Source organism: Thunnus albacares, chromosome 17 (genome assembly GCF_914725855.1).
Source record: "Thunnus albacares chromosome 17, fThuAlb1.1, whole genome shotgun sequence".
Lineage (NCBI taxonomy): Eukaryota > Metazoa > Chordata > Actinopteri > Scombriformes > Scombridae > Thunnus > Thunnus albacares.
In genome coordinates, this window is record NC_058122.1 from 20,076,599 (window position 1) to 20,093,727 (window position 17,129).

At 39.3% G+C, this 17,129-nt stretch overlaps 1 protein-coding gene across 1 annotated transcript in view; it reads left to right on the top strand.

Moving 5' to 3' along the window:
* The first annotated feature begins 476 nt into the window (after positions 1 to 476).
* Positions 477 to 17,129, top strand: part of hs3st4 (heparan sulfate (glucosamine) 3-O-sulfotransferase 4) — a 79,555-nt gene continuing 62,902 nt past the window's right edge. The window contains exon 1 of the mRNA XM_044330110.1: positions 477 to 1,960. Within this exon, the coding sequence (XP_044186045.1) occupies positions 1,365 to 1,960 (596 nt within the window). The 5' untranslated portion in view covers positions 477 to 1,364. The remainder of the gene's footprint in view (positions 1,961 to 17,129) is intronic.

Sequence of the window (17,129 nt, forward strand, 5' to 3'; positions counted from 1 at the left end):
AAGGTCTAGTGAATATTCCCATCAGTAATTATAGAATGCACCCATGTATAATACATTCAGTGTATAATATGCCTAAGCAGCAGCATCCTCGCCCTCAACATAATGCAGAACACAGGATTGTTTTCTGCATGTGCTCTCTTGCATTTATAAATGTGTGGATGAGAATTGACACCCACATGACTCATTGTTTTAATTTAAAACACACTGTTGCTCATTATCCAGTTTGATTCATATAACCTGCTCTTGTATTTATCAAGATAAACTTTTTTTTTTCCTCTTGTATTCTTTGTAAATTAACTTATGTGATGCTCCATAGAAAACCAGCAGGGTGCAGACATGAGCTTTCTGTAAAATAATCTCTATCAAAATAATCTTTCTGAGATGGAGTTTTATTGTGAACGTTATACAGTATGGAACAATTCACCGATGCAATAAGCTCTCACATATTTCAGCACTGTAATTGCCATCTCCGTAAGTAGTCACGGAAATGAGGAGAAGCAGTTTTCCACACAACTGTTTCAGATAAGGAAATCTGACGTTTGTGGCCCTAGTTGTGCACGGATAGAGGAAGAAAAAAAAAAGTGGGTGTACACATTAGTTGTGCTGTGAGGCTCTACAGTGCTTCAGTTCAGATGAGCTCACCCAGCCGATGCACACATCGTAGGATCCTACCAATCTGAAAAGGCGCAAGGACTGCGAGCAGCAGCCTTGGCAGTCAGTGGGAAGAGTGAATGCATGTGTGCAAAGGCTGTCGACTTTCTACAAGACACAAAGTAAACTGAGAGAAGCGGTTGAGGATCCATTTCTTATTGGAAAGGTTTAATGGATTTGTAGCTTTTCTGGATGGATGTGAATCCACTCTTGCATCACAGACTGGACTGGACTTCGGGCTGAGCGACTGATGAGAAGAAGCCTACTTTAAACACTCTGCTGTTCGTTTTCTTTTCTTCTCTCTCCCCCCACCCCCCTCCCCCCTACTCCACTCTTCATAAAATGCCAGGATTTCGTCCATCATACTCTGTCCAGTTCAAGCCAGGCTGCTCATTTGGAAGGACGCCAGACCTCCAGCCTCTCAAATCTGCAAGTTCAGTCCAATAAATTGTGACATTGTCTGTCAGCCTTGGAATAAGAAATCGATACTCAAGAAAAGGGACGCGATATTCTTCCGGAATTTTAACGATCTATTTCCCGCTATCCTTATAAATATGCGAATTGCTTGGATTAGGTTGGTTTGGTCCAGCTTCACGCTTTTTTAGCTGGAGCAGCGCTGATAGTGACTGATTATTGCTGTTGATTTTGTCCATGCAAGACTCGGGGTGGAAACATGTCTGGCCACTTCTTTGAGAGGATCACTGCTATCAGAGATGGCATTTTGGTCCAGCACTTCGGTTTTCACCTCTAAAGTGCCCCGGAAAATCTTATTCATGTTCACCCTCTCCCTCTCTGTCACCTACTTGTTCTATAGCTTGATGAGCTGCTACAACTCGCTGCAGTTCCCTTTGCAAGAGAACTACGTGTATCAAGGGGGGCTGGTGACGGAGGAGACAACTTTTGTGACATTGAGGGAGAAACTTTATTCCGCTTCCCAGGGCTTTACAGAATTCACCGAGGCCGAGAGAACCACAGCGATTTCCACCGTAAAGGATCATGCTGAGGCCGAACAAAGGACAGTGGAATGGATTAGGACTCAGGCGTCTCCAACTAAATCCGCGGCGGCGTATCACACCACCGCGCTGGAGAGAGAGCACCAGGAATTCAGCACCACGGACAGCGAACTCAGGGTGAACTGCACCTCGGATTATGGAGAGAAGAAACTTCCTCAAGCCATCATCATCGGGGTGAAGAAAGGGGGAACCAGAGCCTTGCTGGAGGCTCTCAGGGTGCACCCGGACGTGAGAGCCGTTGGGAATGAGCCACATTTCTTTGACAGGAACTACGAGAAGGGGCTGGACTGGTACAGGTGAGTTCCCCTTTTCAGTCTTACCAAGCTATTTCTGTAAGTACCTTGCCCACATTTATTACACATCATGCATACATTAGGTTTCTAGTTACAATTTCCCAAAGCATACAGTGGTGTTTCTGATTTCCCGAATGTGCTTTTCATTTCAGTAAGGTTTGGAAATCAGCTTCAAAGAGACTTGAAACCTGTTTGAGGCGGCTAATCCATCACAGTAAATAATATTTCTGCGCTCATGGTTGTCAAAGTTAATGTGTTGCATGGTGATGCAAACTTTTCAAGTTAATCTACACTTTCAGCTACATCTCTAAGGCAATAATGTCTGTTCACTGTGATGGGTTACCTTATTCAAGCATGTTTCAAATGTTTGGAAATTGATTTTTTTTTTCATACAGTAGTGACAGGAATGGCAATAGGTCCCTTTTTGAATAAATCATAGGGACAATTATTCAAACATCTAAAACTGGTGGTTAAAATGATTTGTAGTTAATGTCTAAAACATGACAAAAGACTGTATTTAACTCCTCTTACACTGAAGGGATGAAGTGAGATGTATTAATCTTCTGTTGAGGATCTTATTACCAGAGCATAAAATAGCATTTAGACTTTGTAGTTGGACAGTTTTTACTTGAGCCCATTCTTCTTTTGAATCATAAAGGTGTGTATTTATCATATTATATATTGAACCCCACTGATTATCCACAGTGGTCTTTCATTGGTGATGGCAATCACACTGTTGACACAGCCTGACACAGCACTGTCTGTCATATGGGAAGAGATGTACTGTAACACACAGTAAGTTAAACTTAACAGCATTACACAACACTCACATGTAATGTACACATGTAATGATATGCACAAACACACACAGAGAAGTATATCTGTATAGTTTTATGATTTGTTTAAAGCTTTTTTTTAATGTCTGATCCCACACTGTTTTGTTTCATTTAACCTTTTTAATTTCAAAATCACATTTTAATTTACAGATTGCATTTTAGTTTATTTTGTATGTGTGCTTTGGGCTGGTTCATCCATCCACCGGCTGAAATCATCTACACACACTGTGAGAGAATAATCATATGATGCTCATAATAAACAATCTATGCATTTTGGGTAGTAACAATTTCTACATTTCTACTTTTTTGACACTGACTAACAGACTTTATCTCGGATCCGGTTTATTCCTGATGGCAGTTTTAGTTTTCCTTACACATCTATTCCAAATACACACAGTCATTGGTACAGATTAAGACAGAGAAGGAAATATGTTTTTAACAGCACATTTCAATACATTATGTGATACATATTGCACTACATGTAAGATATACTTTATAGACAAGGGAGAAGGTATAAAGTTATTTTTCCTGGTGTACTCAGTTGTGATCTTACAAGTCACAGTATCTTCTCTTGTTTCTCAGCAGTGCAGTCAAACCCATCAATTACCAAAACACCTCCTTCACTTAAATTGCATATGTTTTGATAGTATATAATCTAATATTTTAATGCCATAAGTGTAGTATTTTCTGAAATACTCTTTGTCTCTGCTTTGCAGCTGGTTCTCAAAGGAGTGTAAAATGTTAACATCACCTTCCATCTGTTTGATGGTGACATTCACATTGAGTCCAGGTTTATTAGCCAGAGAAGAACCTGTTTATCATTGCTGTGTTTAATTGAGGAAAAATCAATTTGAGGGTTCATTCATGGTCAGTTGGTCATGGCTCAGTTAGGTGTTGTTCTCTCATAATGATGTTTGACCAGAGGAATTCAAGATTTTCTAATGGAGTCAATGAGCTGATGAGAATGACGCTGACTCAAAGTCCCTTCTGTTTCTCCGTAGAACCCGGTCTGTTACGCTGGTGTTTGGGTTGCGGAGCATCTGCTTTCATCTTGCTGCATAGACATGGGAGCTCTCGGCTGCTCATTTAGCCTGTGTTAATGCAAGCTGTTTCATTACGCTTACGGCGAAAGGCTCATTAGACAGGAAGATGACGTGCTTACATAAATAATAATAAGTGTGCTCGTGTGTTTTAGGGACCCCTGAGCCAAAAAAATCCCTGAAGGAACCTTAATTTTATATCTGTCATTGTCCCATGTATAATGCTCACCTCAGAGTGGTGCGTTCAGGGAGGAGATAAATAAACAGGCAATATGGGTTTTGCATTAATGGGGGGAATACACTGAGGCAATATTTCTGCTTGTTTTAATGGCCGGTGTGAAAAATAAAATATGATGCAACATAGGAAATGGTTTAAAAAAACAAAAACCTCATACCAGATACTGATATAAAATTCATTCATTCAGATCACGTTTGTTTGTTTGTTTGTTTCTAAATGATGCATTATACTGCATCTCTCTTCTGTGTCTGTGATGCTCAGGCTAATGTGCACTTAATGGAAGTGAAATTATGATCAGTTACAGATGTTTGCAACCATTTGACATTGGTATAGTTGAATGAAACCAGTAATCTCATAAAATGTGATTCATATATTTGGACCTGTGTTAATAACACCTGCTCCACATTTTGATGGATATGATAGATAAACTGTAGGGAATGTAAACCAAAGGTATCATCTACGTGCCATGTTCTAAACCCAACCATTTCTGTGTGCGGTTGCATTAGATGCTGTTTTTTAATGGTGATACCTTACAGTTTATCCTACACATATTCATGTTTAGTGATCTGTAGAAAGAACTGGGAGTGTGTGTGTGCATGTGTGTGTGTGCATGGTACAAGATACTGGGTTGTTCTTGTCTGTGTGTGTTTTGGGGATTACTTTTTCTGTTACTATGTTACTTTGTGTGATGCTCTAGAGGAAAGAAAAACATTGAGTCTTAACATTGAGTCTTGTGCTGTGAATTAAAGAACCTGCCATGAAGTGAGGATATACAGTGTGGATGGATTCAGGCTCGCCTGGAGCTGTTGATCCTGCAGTACCGAGTGGTTCACTGAAGGTCGTGACTAGCAGGGTTAGCTCTTTTGAATACGGTAATTAAACAGTGACCATATTTTAATGTTAAATGAAGAAATGTGAACACACAGCATGAGTTTATGCCACTTTCCAGTTTGATCTTAAACACTTACTTGCTCCCTTACTACTTAAGACACCTCATTTAGAAAAAAATAGTACAAGAGGAGCTGTATAGTAATGCTTTTTCTTGGCATATTTACATGCTTTCTACATAGTGTCATAAAGAATCAGCTCTTCCGGGGATGTTGTCATTTCCCTGAGTGGCTAACGGCAGTAGGAAATGTTTTACATGTTCAAGCGTCTGCGGCAGTTGTAGGGAAAAAAAAGCTCTCATACGTACGTAGCAACCACACGCCCCCTCCTATTCCACAGTTGCTGTGTTGGGAGGTAAAAGCTCCTGCCAGGCTCTCTCTGATGTCAATATGGGCAGCAACATGTCAGTTAATGATGTGAGTGGCTTTAAGTCGGTTACATATAGAGGACTAAACCTAATAACTGCCCTTTATCAAGATTTGAATTATTTGGAAAAAAAAAGGACTATTTATTTTTTCAAGAGTGCAACTAAGACGTTTTCTAGCAAGTGTGAGAGAACACACAGATGAGTGTAGACTAAATCACAATTTTATGCAAACTCTTATTGATAAAACAAGATAAAATGAACACAATTAATAGAGGTAAGAATACTAAACTTATATAAAAAAAGAGAGTGGCTATATGTTGATCATACTTGTGTGAAGGGCAATACAGTAGTAACATATACTTCTTACTGTAAAATGACACATTACTGACACCTTTAGCTTCTGGGGGGAATTTTGTAACTAAAATTCCACTTTCAAAGTAAACAAAAGTGTATCAAACTATTAAGATTAAACACTAAGCAAGTAATCCATCATATTTCCCATTCCTGGAAAGGATGTAGGACACAAATAGCAATTATCATTTCAGACCAATTACAAATTTGATCAGATTTCTGTCTGTTCTGTTCATGTATGGATTCTGACAGTGATTACTTCCGGATGTGGCACAAACACAGTTTTAGCACCCTGTAAGGAGTTCTAAGGAGTCCATGAACATTTCTGCAGAAATCCAAAACACATCTAATATTCATATCAGGATTCCAAGTTTAGTGCAGGTCTGGTATGAGCCTCCAAAGACAGGCCCAGATTGGTGATTGGTGCTGCTTTCCTGTTTTTAGTACTCTTGGACAGTTTCTCCAGTGTGTTTTGGGCTTACTTGAACAAGCAATTAGCAATGTAGTGCCATCATTACCATACACAGAGGACTGTCATCAGCCAATTGGCGCTTCTAATGTTGCCTCTATTTCTGAGTAAAGCGGATGAGCCACCACCACAAGGATTTAACTTATCTGTTCTCTCGAGTATGCCTCAACCTGGTGCAAACGTCCATCCTGGAATAGGGAACGCTTGATATATTATGACCAATACAACAAATGTTGCTTCAGCTCTGTGCCAGTGTTTATATACTTTAGTGGAGAGATAATGTGCCTCATAAATTGTGTTAAAGAATCTCATTGATTATTGATCATATGTGAAGATTTATGTCTGCTGTGGGTGAGCGTTCTCAGCAGAAATTCACACAACTTAGATACTAGCCTAATGAGGACTTATTAGTGAGGGTGATGGCAATTTTGCAAAATACCAAACAAATAAGGCTTACTTTCATGTTAACAAATACAGTTTGAAAGGAGAAGCTACCAGAGCAAGAATATAGAAATAACAAAAAAAATAATCTTCTGTCCAACAAACCATGCCGTGTATTAATAATCATTTGAGACAGCTAAAAAACTTGGTGTGATCAATTACAAAGGAATCTTGTTGACAGGGTGGGCATTTTCTAATTTAAAAAAGATTAAAAGTATTACCTTATAAGAAAGAAAATATATATTTCAAGCACTTTAACGTTTGAATTAAGCGGCAGATTAACAGTGGCAGTGAAAACCTACCACACTGTTAAAAAGAAGACCATTTTTGAAAAGTGTCAGATTGTCCGTTTTAGATTAATTCCAGTTGAAAAGCATGTGTGACTAGATCAAATAATACAGCAGGAGGCATGAGGTTTCTCATCTACCGAGGCTCAATGGAATTCTGCTCTGCATTGAAGTGTGAACTGGACAGTCAGCAAAGTGGGAGCAGGTGTATCAGTCTTTTCACAAGGAGTAAGAATGGCTTTCTTCACGCTGATAGAACCTAGTCTAGAGGAATTGTGTTGAGATTTTACAATGTAACGATGGAAATATGTAATAAATATGTTATTAAGTAATTCTGTGTTGAAGCATGAATGTGCATTCATATGTGTTTCTGTTTTAACTTCCAACTTTGGTACCACCAGTATTTATATCTGCTAGGAGTGCAAAGTTTAACTGACAGGTATTGAAAAATCAATGCAAGAGTCAGAGATACAGTCACATTGACAGAACCACAGATTCGAACCACATTCTGTGTGAAATTCATCAAAAATCGATACAGCTGTGAAACACCGATCTTGGGCAAATTTCAAGTAACTCTGTCTCTGTGCCCTTGTGCCTCTAGTGTGTGTGTGTGTGTGTGTGCGCACGAGTCACCTCTCTTGTTAAGTTTCCCAGTAACATACAGTACTTTCAGCCATCCAGTTCCCGAAAACAATCCCACAAGGAGAAAAGTCAGACTCCACCATGTACAACACAGCCTGAAATCTCAATAAAAGAGCTGTGTTATGCAAAACACATGCAACTGTTATGTAAAATACACTGGTGGCACCATCTTTGTTGCTGATTGAAGAAAGTTGCACGCTACAGAATAATGGAACCATTATCTGATTGAATCCTGCTGAATCAGCTTTGAATCACAGTGAATCGGATTTTTATAAATATGTGTGTATTGTTGTATTGGATTGTGGACCAGGTGGCTAAATACATACTGAAGAGGTATATACACATCATGAACATCTACTCCACATCAAACACAGAATAACAAATTTTGAGCTTCAAATAAAACAAACCTTACTGCTTTTCAAATACAGTAAAGTCACTCATGTCCAGTCCCACAATAATTTGCTATGTGCTATAAATGATCCTTCCTTCATAAAGTTTTTCAGTATAACACCTAACAGGATATATAAAGTCGATTTATATGTACTTCATCAAATACCTGACACTAAGAGTAGCTCTATACAGTTGGCTCTCCAAGGTTATGGCAGCTAGAAGCAGGAAAGACAATACAGTCAGGTATGAAGAAACACTTCCTGCATGTGAAACCACGGGTGGCTATCCTGAATAACTTATTGCTCTGTCAGAACATTCCTAACACACCACATCGACCACCTTCTGTGACTTCTGTGAGTTTCACTGTAACACTCTGGATTTGACCCAACGTAGAAGGATCTAATTTATTGCAGAGCTCACCTGTTTATGAGGTGAATACATCATTCATCAAAATCATAGCTGCGCAGTCTGGACTTGGCAGCACTAAATTAAAAGCATATTTTACGTAGAAAAAGACTCAGCAACAGCAGGTCATAATCTGAACAACTTTAGTGTGAAGTAGCCGCGTGACATCAGACTGCACAAAATTCTGAACCTGAGTTACCAACATTAATGAACATTAATGAGATTTGCAAACTGCAGTAAAATCCAATCCAAGGAGATTAGATATCTCTGATCAAGTATCACTTGCATGTGCATAACGTTTCCAGTGTGTACTTTGTCTCATCTTGGCGATATTTATATGTAAGATAAATCAGCCAACTGTGAACCAGAACCTTGGTTCTGGTTCATAGTTGCCAAACTCTAATATCTCTGTGTTATTAAAATGTCACTTTAACCCCCTATGCAATAAAAGCTGAGGGGATGTGCCTATAAATCTTTTGGAGCGGTGTTGTTACCCTTTCAGGGCTGCATCCCTGTGCTGAGAAATGAGTCAGCGATAGCTTCCAGCTCTGTAGTGACTAGTCCCAGTAGTGACTAGTCCCAGTAGACATTGTTTTTATTCCAGCATACTTGAAAACTATTTAACTTTTGTTGCCGGTTTTTATGTTTTCGGGTTGTTCATCTATCCGTCCCGTTCTCGTGAATGCGATATGTCAGGAAGGCTTTGAGGGAATTTCTTCAAATTTGGTGCAAACATCCATCTGGACTCAAGGATGAACTGATTAGATTTTGTTGGTCAAAGGTCAGAGGTCAAGGTCACTGTGACCTCACGTCCGTCCCATTCTTGTGAATGCAATATCTCAGGAACGCCTGGAGGGAATTTCATTACGTCTGGCACAAATGTCCACTTGAACTCAAGGATGAACTGAATAGATCTTGGTGGTCAAAGGCTCAAGAATTCATATGTTAATTATGACAAAGTTTCACACAAATGTCTAATAGGATAAAATGATGAAGTGATCACATTTTATATCCAAAAAGTCAAAGGTCAACATCACTGTGACATCACAACGTTCTGCAAAAACACTTTTCTGGCCATTATTCAATGCCATAACTCAGGAACAGAAGGGGAAATTGAGACCATATTTCATATTTGGTCGGATACTGAATGGATGACACTAATCTTGGGTGCCCACCTTGAAACTGTGGGCTGTTCTTGTATAGATCTTCTGTACTGCCGAGTTGAAGATGTGTGTGAAGCATCCACGTTTTAGAATTTGTAGCTTCTTTGCAGCAACATCCATATCTGAAGCATTGTCTCCTGTCATGGCTACGGCTTTGTGTTCTATCAGAATCATCTTTATTGGCCAAGCATGTGAACACATACAAGGAATACACATAATACCTTTTATTAAATTCCTTCTAAGTCGTCACTACAAATATTATATGAGTCTGGACAGACACGGATGTAAACTGTAACTTGACTGGTTTGCAGAGGCATACAACCGCGATGCAGTGTTACTAGTTCATCTTCTCTTGATGCTTCACAAGACGTGGCCTTTTAAAGGGATGTCACAGAATGAGCCTTGCCATTTTCAAGGACTTTTCTCTTTATGTGAGTTGTAATTTGCTCTAATCAATAGATCCCACACAGCTACGAAAACTTTTACCTCAACTATGGCCATACAATAGAGTGGGTTCATTCCTCTTCTCTCCTCAAGAAAAAAATGTGAAAAATTCACATCTTTTTTTGAAATATTAAAGTCTATTCATGTTGGCAGCATCGGTATATCATGTGTAACTCAGCTACCATGGGACTTTGAAAGAACAGTGTGTACTGCAGTGCTGGCTTTAGTGTACCTGCAACCTCTGGTCGTAAGACAGGACCCGGTGACAGGAGTTGTGTAATGGAGACATGGATCCACTGCCGAGCCCAGCAGCCGAAAGTCTAAATCCAGCGTTTATCCCTTGTTTAGCCCTGCTTTCCCTCTCTCAGCTGCTCCATGGGCAGCTTAGCCCCTGACTCTTGCCACCTGACTGGGAGCCCGTGACTCCTCTCAATGGGGAGATGGGAAAGAGCAAGGTGGGCCAGATCCACGAGTAGGCAGGATGCCATCCCTTCCAGCTGGGCCTGTGTACTGCTGCAGTGCCTCCCTGTCCTGTGCCTTCCCAACATGGCAGAATCTGCCTACGCCTGATAAGACGGCGCCAAGACTCACAAGGACGCACCTCTGAGTGCTCTGATGCCAGTGCTGCAGTTGTGGAATTAAACTTTTTAATTAGCAGCATACCCCTGTGCTGTCTAGAGAGTGGACCGCTTCTGTCAGGTCTTTCTCATTGCCCTCCCCTTTCCACTTGATTAAACTCCCAAGCATCATGGAGCTCTGAGGTTCCAGTTACCACCATAGCAATCATGTTTATTTCTTGTTTGAGAATCTCTTTAGATGCAAGCATAGCACAGGAAAATTACTCATTATATCCTACAGCCAAGAAGAGTAGTACAAGAGGCTTTTTTCTTCTGCTGTGCCTCTCACACATTGTAAATCAGTGTACTAAGCTGTAGGCCTACACTTCAATGTTATTCCTGTTCACTCTATTGAATGAACAATATGATGCAGTTATATACATCACATGCAAGAAATGGGTTCTTATGGTTAAACGGCACTCCTTGGTGATTATCAAACATGCAGCTGATTGTCAAGTGTAATGGTGGAGCACCAGAAAGTTCCTGTGGATTCTCAAAGGTAAAACTATTAAAAGGACCACAGTGTAGGATTTAGTGGCATCTAGCGGTGAGATCGCAGACTGCAACCAACTGATTAGCCCTCCCCTCACCCACTCCTTCCAAGCGTGTAGAAGAACCTACAGTTGCCGCAAAACTCACAAAAAATGCAAAAGGCCCTCTCTAGAGCCAGTATTTGGTTTGTCCTTTCTGGGCTACTGTAGAAACATGGCGGTGCAACATGGTAGGCTTGGTAGAAGAGGACCCGCTCCCTATGTAGATATAAAGGGCTCATTATATGGTAACAAAAACACAACAATTCTTATTTTCAGGTGATTTACATCATGTGTTTATTTATCCAGTGGAAACCGGTTCAATCGGTTTCTAAAGAGAAGCATGTTAACAGAATCCAGAGGTTAGTTATTCTGTCTTGTAGGCTTCAGTGTTCAAACTGGTTGTATCTCAACATAAAGACACAATATAATTATGCTTTAATTGACGAACCGGACATTGGCACTACACAACACTATCTCCTAGAAATTACATGCCGGATATATTTTGAAGAACGTGTAATTGCTACCTGAATTATGTTAACTGTCCATAACTGGGTTGGTCAGTCCATCACTTTGGTTCAGATTGAAATATCTCAACAACTATTAAATGGATTGTCATGACATTTTGTACAGACGTTCATGTTCCCCAGAGGATGATCTCCTAGGACCACCTTTGAAGTTATATTTGTGCCTCATTCCTGAGCGTGTGTTGGGACATTTTGAGCACAGAAAAATAATTTTTTGCAAGAAAGAAAAACATATTTTGTACAGAAATAATTATCATGCAAAGAAAAATGTAATTTGGGCAAACAAAAATCTATTTTGTCCTCAATAAATTTGTTGTGTGTTGGCCAATAACCATATAAGAGCACAGTCATAACCTCTTTCACTCAGCTATACTCATTTGCCCTCTCTCAATATCCCTGTTGTGTGTTCACAAACCCTCGGACACTCGCTCACAATGTCTGTCTTTCTATCTCAACATCTCTGCTCTGTGTGCTCTCAGGTTTGCTTGCACGCTCACTCAACTTGACAGAGTGTTACAGTGTGCTACAGTTCCAGCCAATCTGAAAACTGGAGTAGGTAATTTCTTATCAGTTGTTTTGTCTCCAGTCTGATTGCTAGTAGTATTAGTGGTTACTAGGGAAGCACTGGAAGAGAGAAACAGACACACCACAACCACACGTAATTATTTTGCCACACAATACAACAATATTTAGAGGCACAGTCAGATTGTGGACAAAACAACCAATCAGAAATTGCTTACTGCAGTTTTGTGGCACACTGTAACACTGTGTAAAGTTGAGAGAGCGCACAGGCAAACCTGAGAGCACACAGAGCAGAGATGTTGAAAGAGAAAGACAGACACTGAGTGACTGTCAAAGACTTTGCGAGCACACAGATCAGAGAAATTGAGAGTGAGTAAAACTGAGTGAAAAAGCTTATAACATGTGGATGATAGCAAACATAAATAAATGTATTGAGCACAGATTTTTTTTTTTTTTTGTTCAAATTAAATTTTTCATTGCATGATAATAATTCCTTTACAAAATATATATTTATTTTCTTTATTTTCTTTATTTTCAAATCAAAATTGACAACTATTGCATGGATTGCTATGGAATTTGGTGCAGATTTCCATGTAACCCAGATAATGAGAGAATTAGAGAGTTACCAAATCCTTGTTAATTCAGAAACAAACCTTTGCTCGTCTAGTTTTCTGTAGCTATGTTACTACTAAATGTACGTTTTATTGTATCTTGGTGTACTAAATTTACCTTCTTTTTACCTCACTGTTTTAATACATTATTTCTCTCTGTTTCAGTCTATTTAATCTCTTATTTTCACAAAAGCCTTTCTTGAGATGAGTGTTGCAAATTAGCATTTGCTATAAACACTGTGATACAGTATATCACAGTGTATCATAGATACAGATACAGTTTGTCTATGTACATTGTATCTGTCCCTTTCAAATAAACTATTAAAAAAAACAAAAAACAAAACTGTCTCCTGATGACTTCGCAATCCCCTTACATTTCCTCTACACCACCAGCAGGTCAAACTTGTCACTTTTCCAGTTAAATATTTCAACGTCTACTGGATGGATTGACACAAAGTTTTCTACAAACATGGTTTCAGTCGTGGTGCCCAGAGGATAACTCCTACTGAGTTCAGTGATCTTCTGACTTTTTGTTCACATTTGTGGTTTTAAGTGTAATAGTCCAAGTACTTTGAGTGCCATGTGTGTTAAGGTTTACTGAAAAATACAGCCTCTTCTAATATCTAACCAAGATCACAGTCTTTTCCTGAATGTTAACCAAGTACTTTGAATGTCTAAACATAACTATGAATGAACATATGAATATAATCATGCTGTATAGTTGTATGTATTGTCAATGTTTTGCAGACATAAGCAGTACGAACATTTCCCACTTTCTTTTATTTGTTAATTAAAATGTTTCCTCATTATGAAGATGAAGAAGAAAACATTATTTAAGCAGCACAATACATTTCTTGCAAAACACATTTTCTGTTGCAGATTAATAGAGTACACAGTACTGTGTAAATATACAGCGAAGAGTGAGGGTTGCACCAGAAGCTCCTTCCCAGTTGAAACGGACCTTTCCTGCAGATGGCCCAGCACAGATTATATAGAATTTATCAACATCATAAGGTTTTGAATTCTTAAAAGCTCTGTTGAAAACTCTCTTTTGTAATACACTGCAGATTTGAATTTCATTCAAATTTCAACAAGTACAGCCACAAAGCAGCAACTATTTGAGCACAGCTAATTAGTACAAGCATTACCACACTGTTCTCCAGGTTTCATATTTTTTTGCTGCAAATATCATAATACACAGGATCAACATGTAGAGAGCACAGTGCTGAATTACCTTTCAGGAGGTTTTTCCCACTGGTTTTGTTTTGGCTGAATAGAGGCTCCTTTTTCATTCCATTCCAGGATTATAGATTGGTTTGATCTTATTCTAGCAATCTGTATTGTAAAATAAGAATTATGGAAGAAGTAATACTACTCCATCCTTTCTGCATATGGAGAAAAAAAAATCTCTTGAGCAGTTAATGGGTATAGCCAATTTCATCCTGCCTTTGGTCCTGTTCAAAATTCATGTGCATTCCTCCTCTCTCACACACACATTCATCGCTTTTCTTTTGCCCTGCTGTAGCTACACTCTGATGCTTTCAAGTGAAAGTCTATTTTACTTATGGTTAGAATTTAATTCACCATTTTTTCCCCTTCTATTGCTATGAAGTAGCCTTGGGTTATGGTTCACCATCAAGGCTCATATCCACTTTATTTTTGTGTCCATCAAAAGAGCCAGATAAAATTCAGAGCAGCCTTCTCCTCCGTTGTTGCTGAGATAGAGGGGAGGACTCAGGCTTCTGCTTTTGCTCCACGACATGGACAGATTGTCTGAAAATGAAAGACATAGCATCGACTATTAAATTATTTATTTTGGGCCCAAAATAAAGTATAAGCTGAAGTCATTTTATGCTCAAAGAGATTTATCTTTCCCAAAAGATTATTTGCATGCAACAGAACTGCCATGACGTGCTTCTAGTCTAGAGGAACAATGATTCTGTTCTGGCGAATACTGGTTTACAGACGTCTTTAAATCTCTGCAAATAAGACTACCTTGGGACAAATACGCATGTCAATCATACTTGTCAAGATTCCAATTTTCCTTCCACATCTCCTGGAGCACTTGCGTGCTCACACTCCTTATTGGCTGCGAGGGATGTGGTCTCATGACGCAAGCTGATGCATTTGTTCAGTCAAAGGGAAAACCCTGACAGGAATGGTCATGGAGCCAAGATACAGGGACTGCTGGGAGTATGTTTCAAATGTGTGTCCATGAGCTGATAGGTACTTCTGTAGTATGTTATGCTGAGGGATGGAGGAGAAATGGAAATCTTCTCCCAGTAGTGAACAGCATTATCATATGACCATTACAAAGTAGATGTATGCAGCAGTATGCAGCATATGGCTTTTTCCATCAAGAAAAATCTTAGCCAATTTGTCAGAGAACAGAAATTAGTGTTAATCTAGTGCTGGCTGCTAAACATAGAACCATTTTTCAAGATTCTAAATTTTCCACAATTACTTTTTTTCCAGTTGATTTGATGACAAAGACGGACCATTTATAGAGGTGATCTTTGGAGCCACATGCATCTCGTGCTCTTCATAACATCTACAGTTCAGCAATAACCTGACAGACTTAATTCAATTATCGCTGTGTGATGTGTTGAGACTCTGGAGGTGTGAGCTAATTCCTCTGTTAACACCCCTGAGTCACTGTCACAAACAAAGACAAACACATTCATTGGCTTCCAGGATCGTGTTTGCTGTGATTGTCCCATTGCCTTTGAAGTTTCTCATCGCTTTATGTTGTTTACTTATTCATGCTCTTTCTTTCCCTCAAATCACCATGGGGTATTCCGTTAGAATAATTTTAGCACAGTGTGAAACAATGTATGAGCTGAGTATTAGATGTGTAAACTGCACTCGACACACTTCTTACATACAGTAGAGATGCTGCTGTGCTGGATGGACTGGGACTTTGAAGAGGAAATCTTCAGTAAAATCCTGATTTCATAACGATGTGGTGAAACATATTGCTGATGTCTCTGCCACCAGCGCTCTCTTTGCGTTTGGTATGTTGGAAGTCATTAACACAAACTGTGGCATTTGCCAAACTCCCTTGAGACCTGGATTAAGCCAATGAAATGCAAAAGGACGCTTTTAGGGATTATGCTAATTGCTGTATCAGGAGGTGATTGTTTTTCCTGGATAATTTGGACTATTGGCATTAGAGATTTAGGAGAGAGCTGACGTGTTCTGTTTTTATAATAAGGTTGTTACCTGCCGTCTACGATGAAGCCAACTCTTCCCATGTGGGGCTTTTGATATGTGTGACATACTGTCTTATAACAGTAATTCACTGCACAGCCACACACAATGAAATCAACATTAAATTGTGTTTCAGAAAAAGAGATGACACATAAATTGTGCTAATAGTGCAGTGTTAGGGCTACCTCAGATCTAATAGTGGGAATTCAGGTTTGGCCTTTGCAGCCTCTTTTCATTTTGTTGTTGTAAAGCAACTCACAATGTAACAAATGTAAAAATGGAAATTCATCAGTGCAACTACACTGAAGTGTCTCTTATCAAGAGCAGTATTTTTAAATTGACTTAAAGTGTAGGGAAAAAGTCCCACAGTTACAATCATATCATTGTACTGTATGATACTGTTAGTGGTTTTTCATATTAATACTAACAGCTTTGCTTGCCGCCAACAAGAGGCTTTCTTAGAGGGGACCTATTATGCTCATTTCCAACTATTTTTATTCTGGGACTCCACTAGAGTAGCTTTGCATGATTCACAGTTAAAAAAAAAAACTCCTTATTTATCTTACATTGGCCCTTCATGCAGCCCCTCAGTTCAGCCTCTGTCTCTTAACAGGCAGTCTTAGTTCCTGTCTCTTTAAGGCCCCCTCCCAATGAGCCCACTCTGTTCTGATTGGCCAGCTTTCCAGAAGCCTGCTGAGGGGCAGCCATATCAGAGCTGTGTTAAGTTACTGCCAATGCAAACCCAACATTTCCTGCTTTACTGCTTTATATTAAAAGCTTTTAAATTATTAAATAATGGAAGACTTTTATTGTGAAGAATTTACATTAAATTAAACTTGTTTCTCAATGAATTAGCAGAGCTTTCTTAGTGGTGCTAAAAACCAGTCAAAACAACAACATATGGACATATTTGGAGCTCTTTGTTCAGTGGATCAGGTAGAAATAATACAGGGAGGAATAGTACAAGTAAAAACAACCACAGTGAGATGTTTGATGAAGAGCTGCAGACAACCAGCACACCTCCAACAGGTAAACAACTTATTTTACTTTGCCCTGCTGTGTAATGGAAAAACACTCACAGTGTGCCAGCTCGACTTGAGTCGAGCTGTTTTCCCCAAAACAATGGAAAAATGCCATAATGTTAGTGGAGTGGAGAAGTGAACTGGTGCACTGTGCGTGGAGCAGAAGATCATA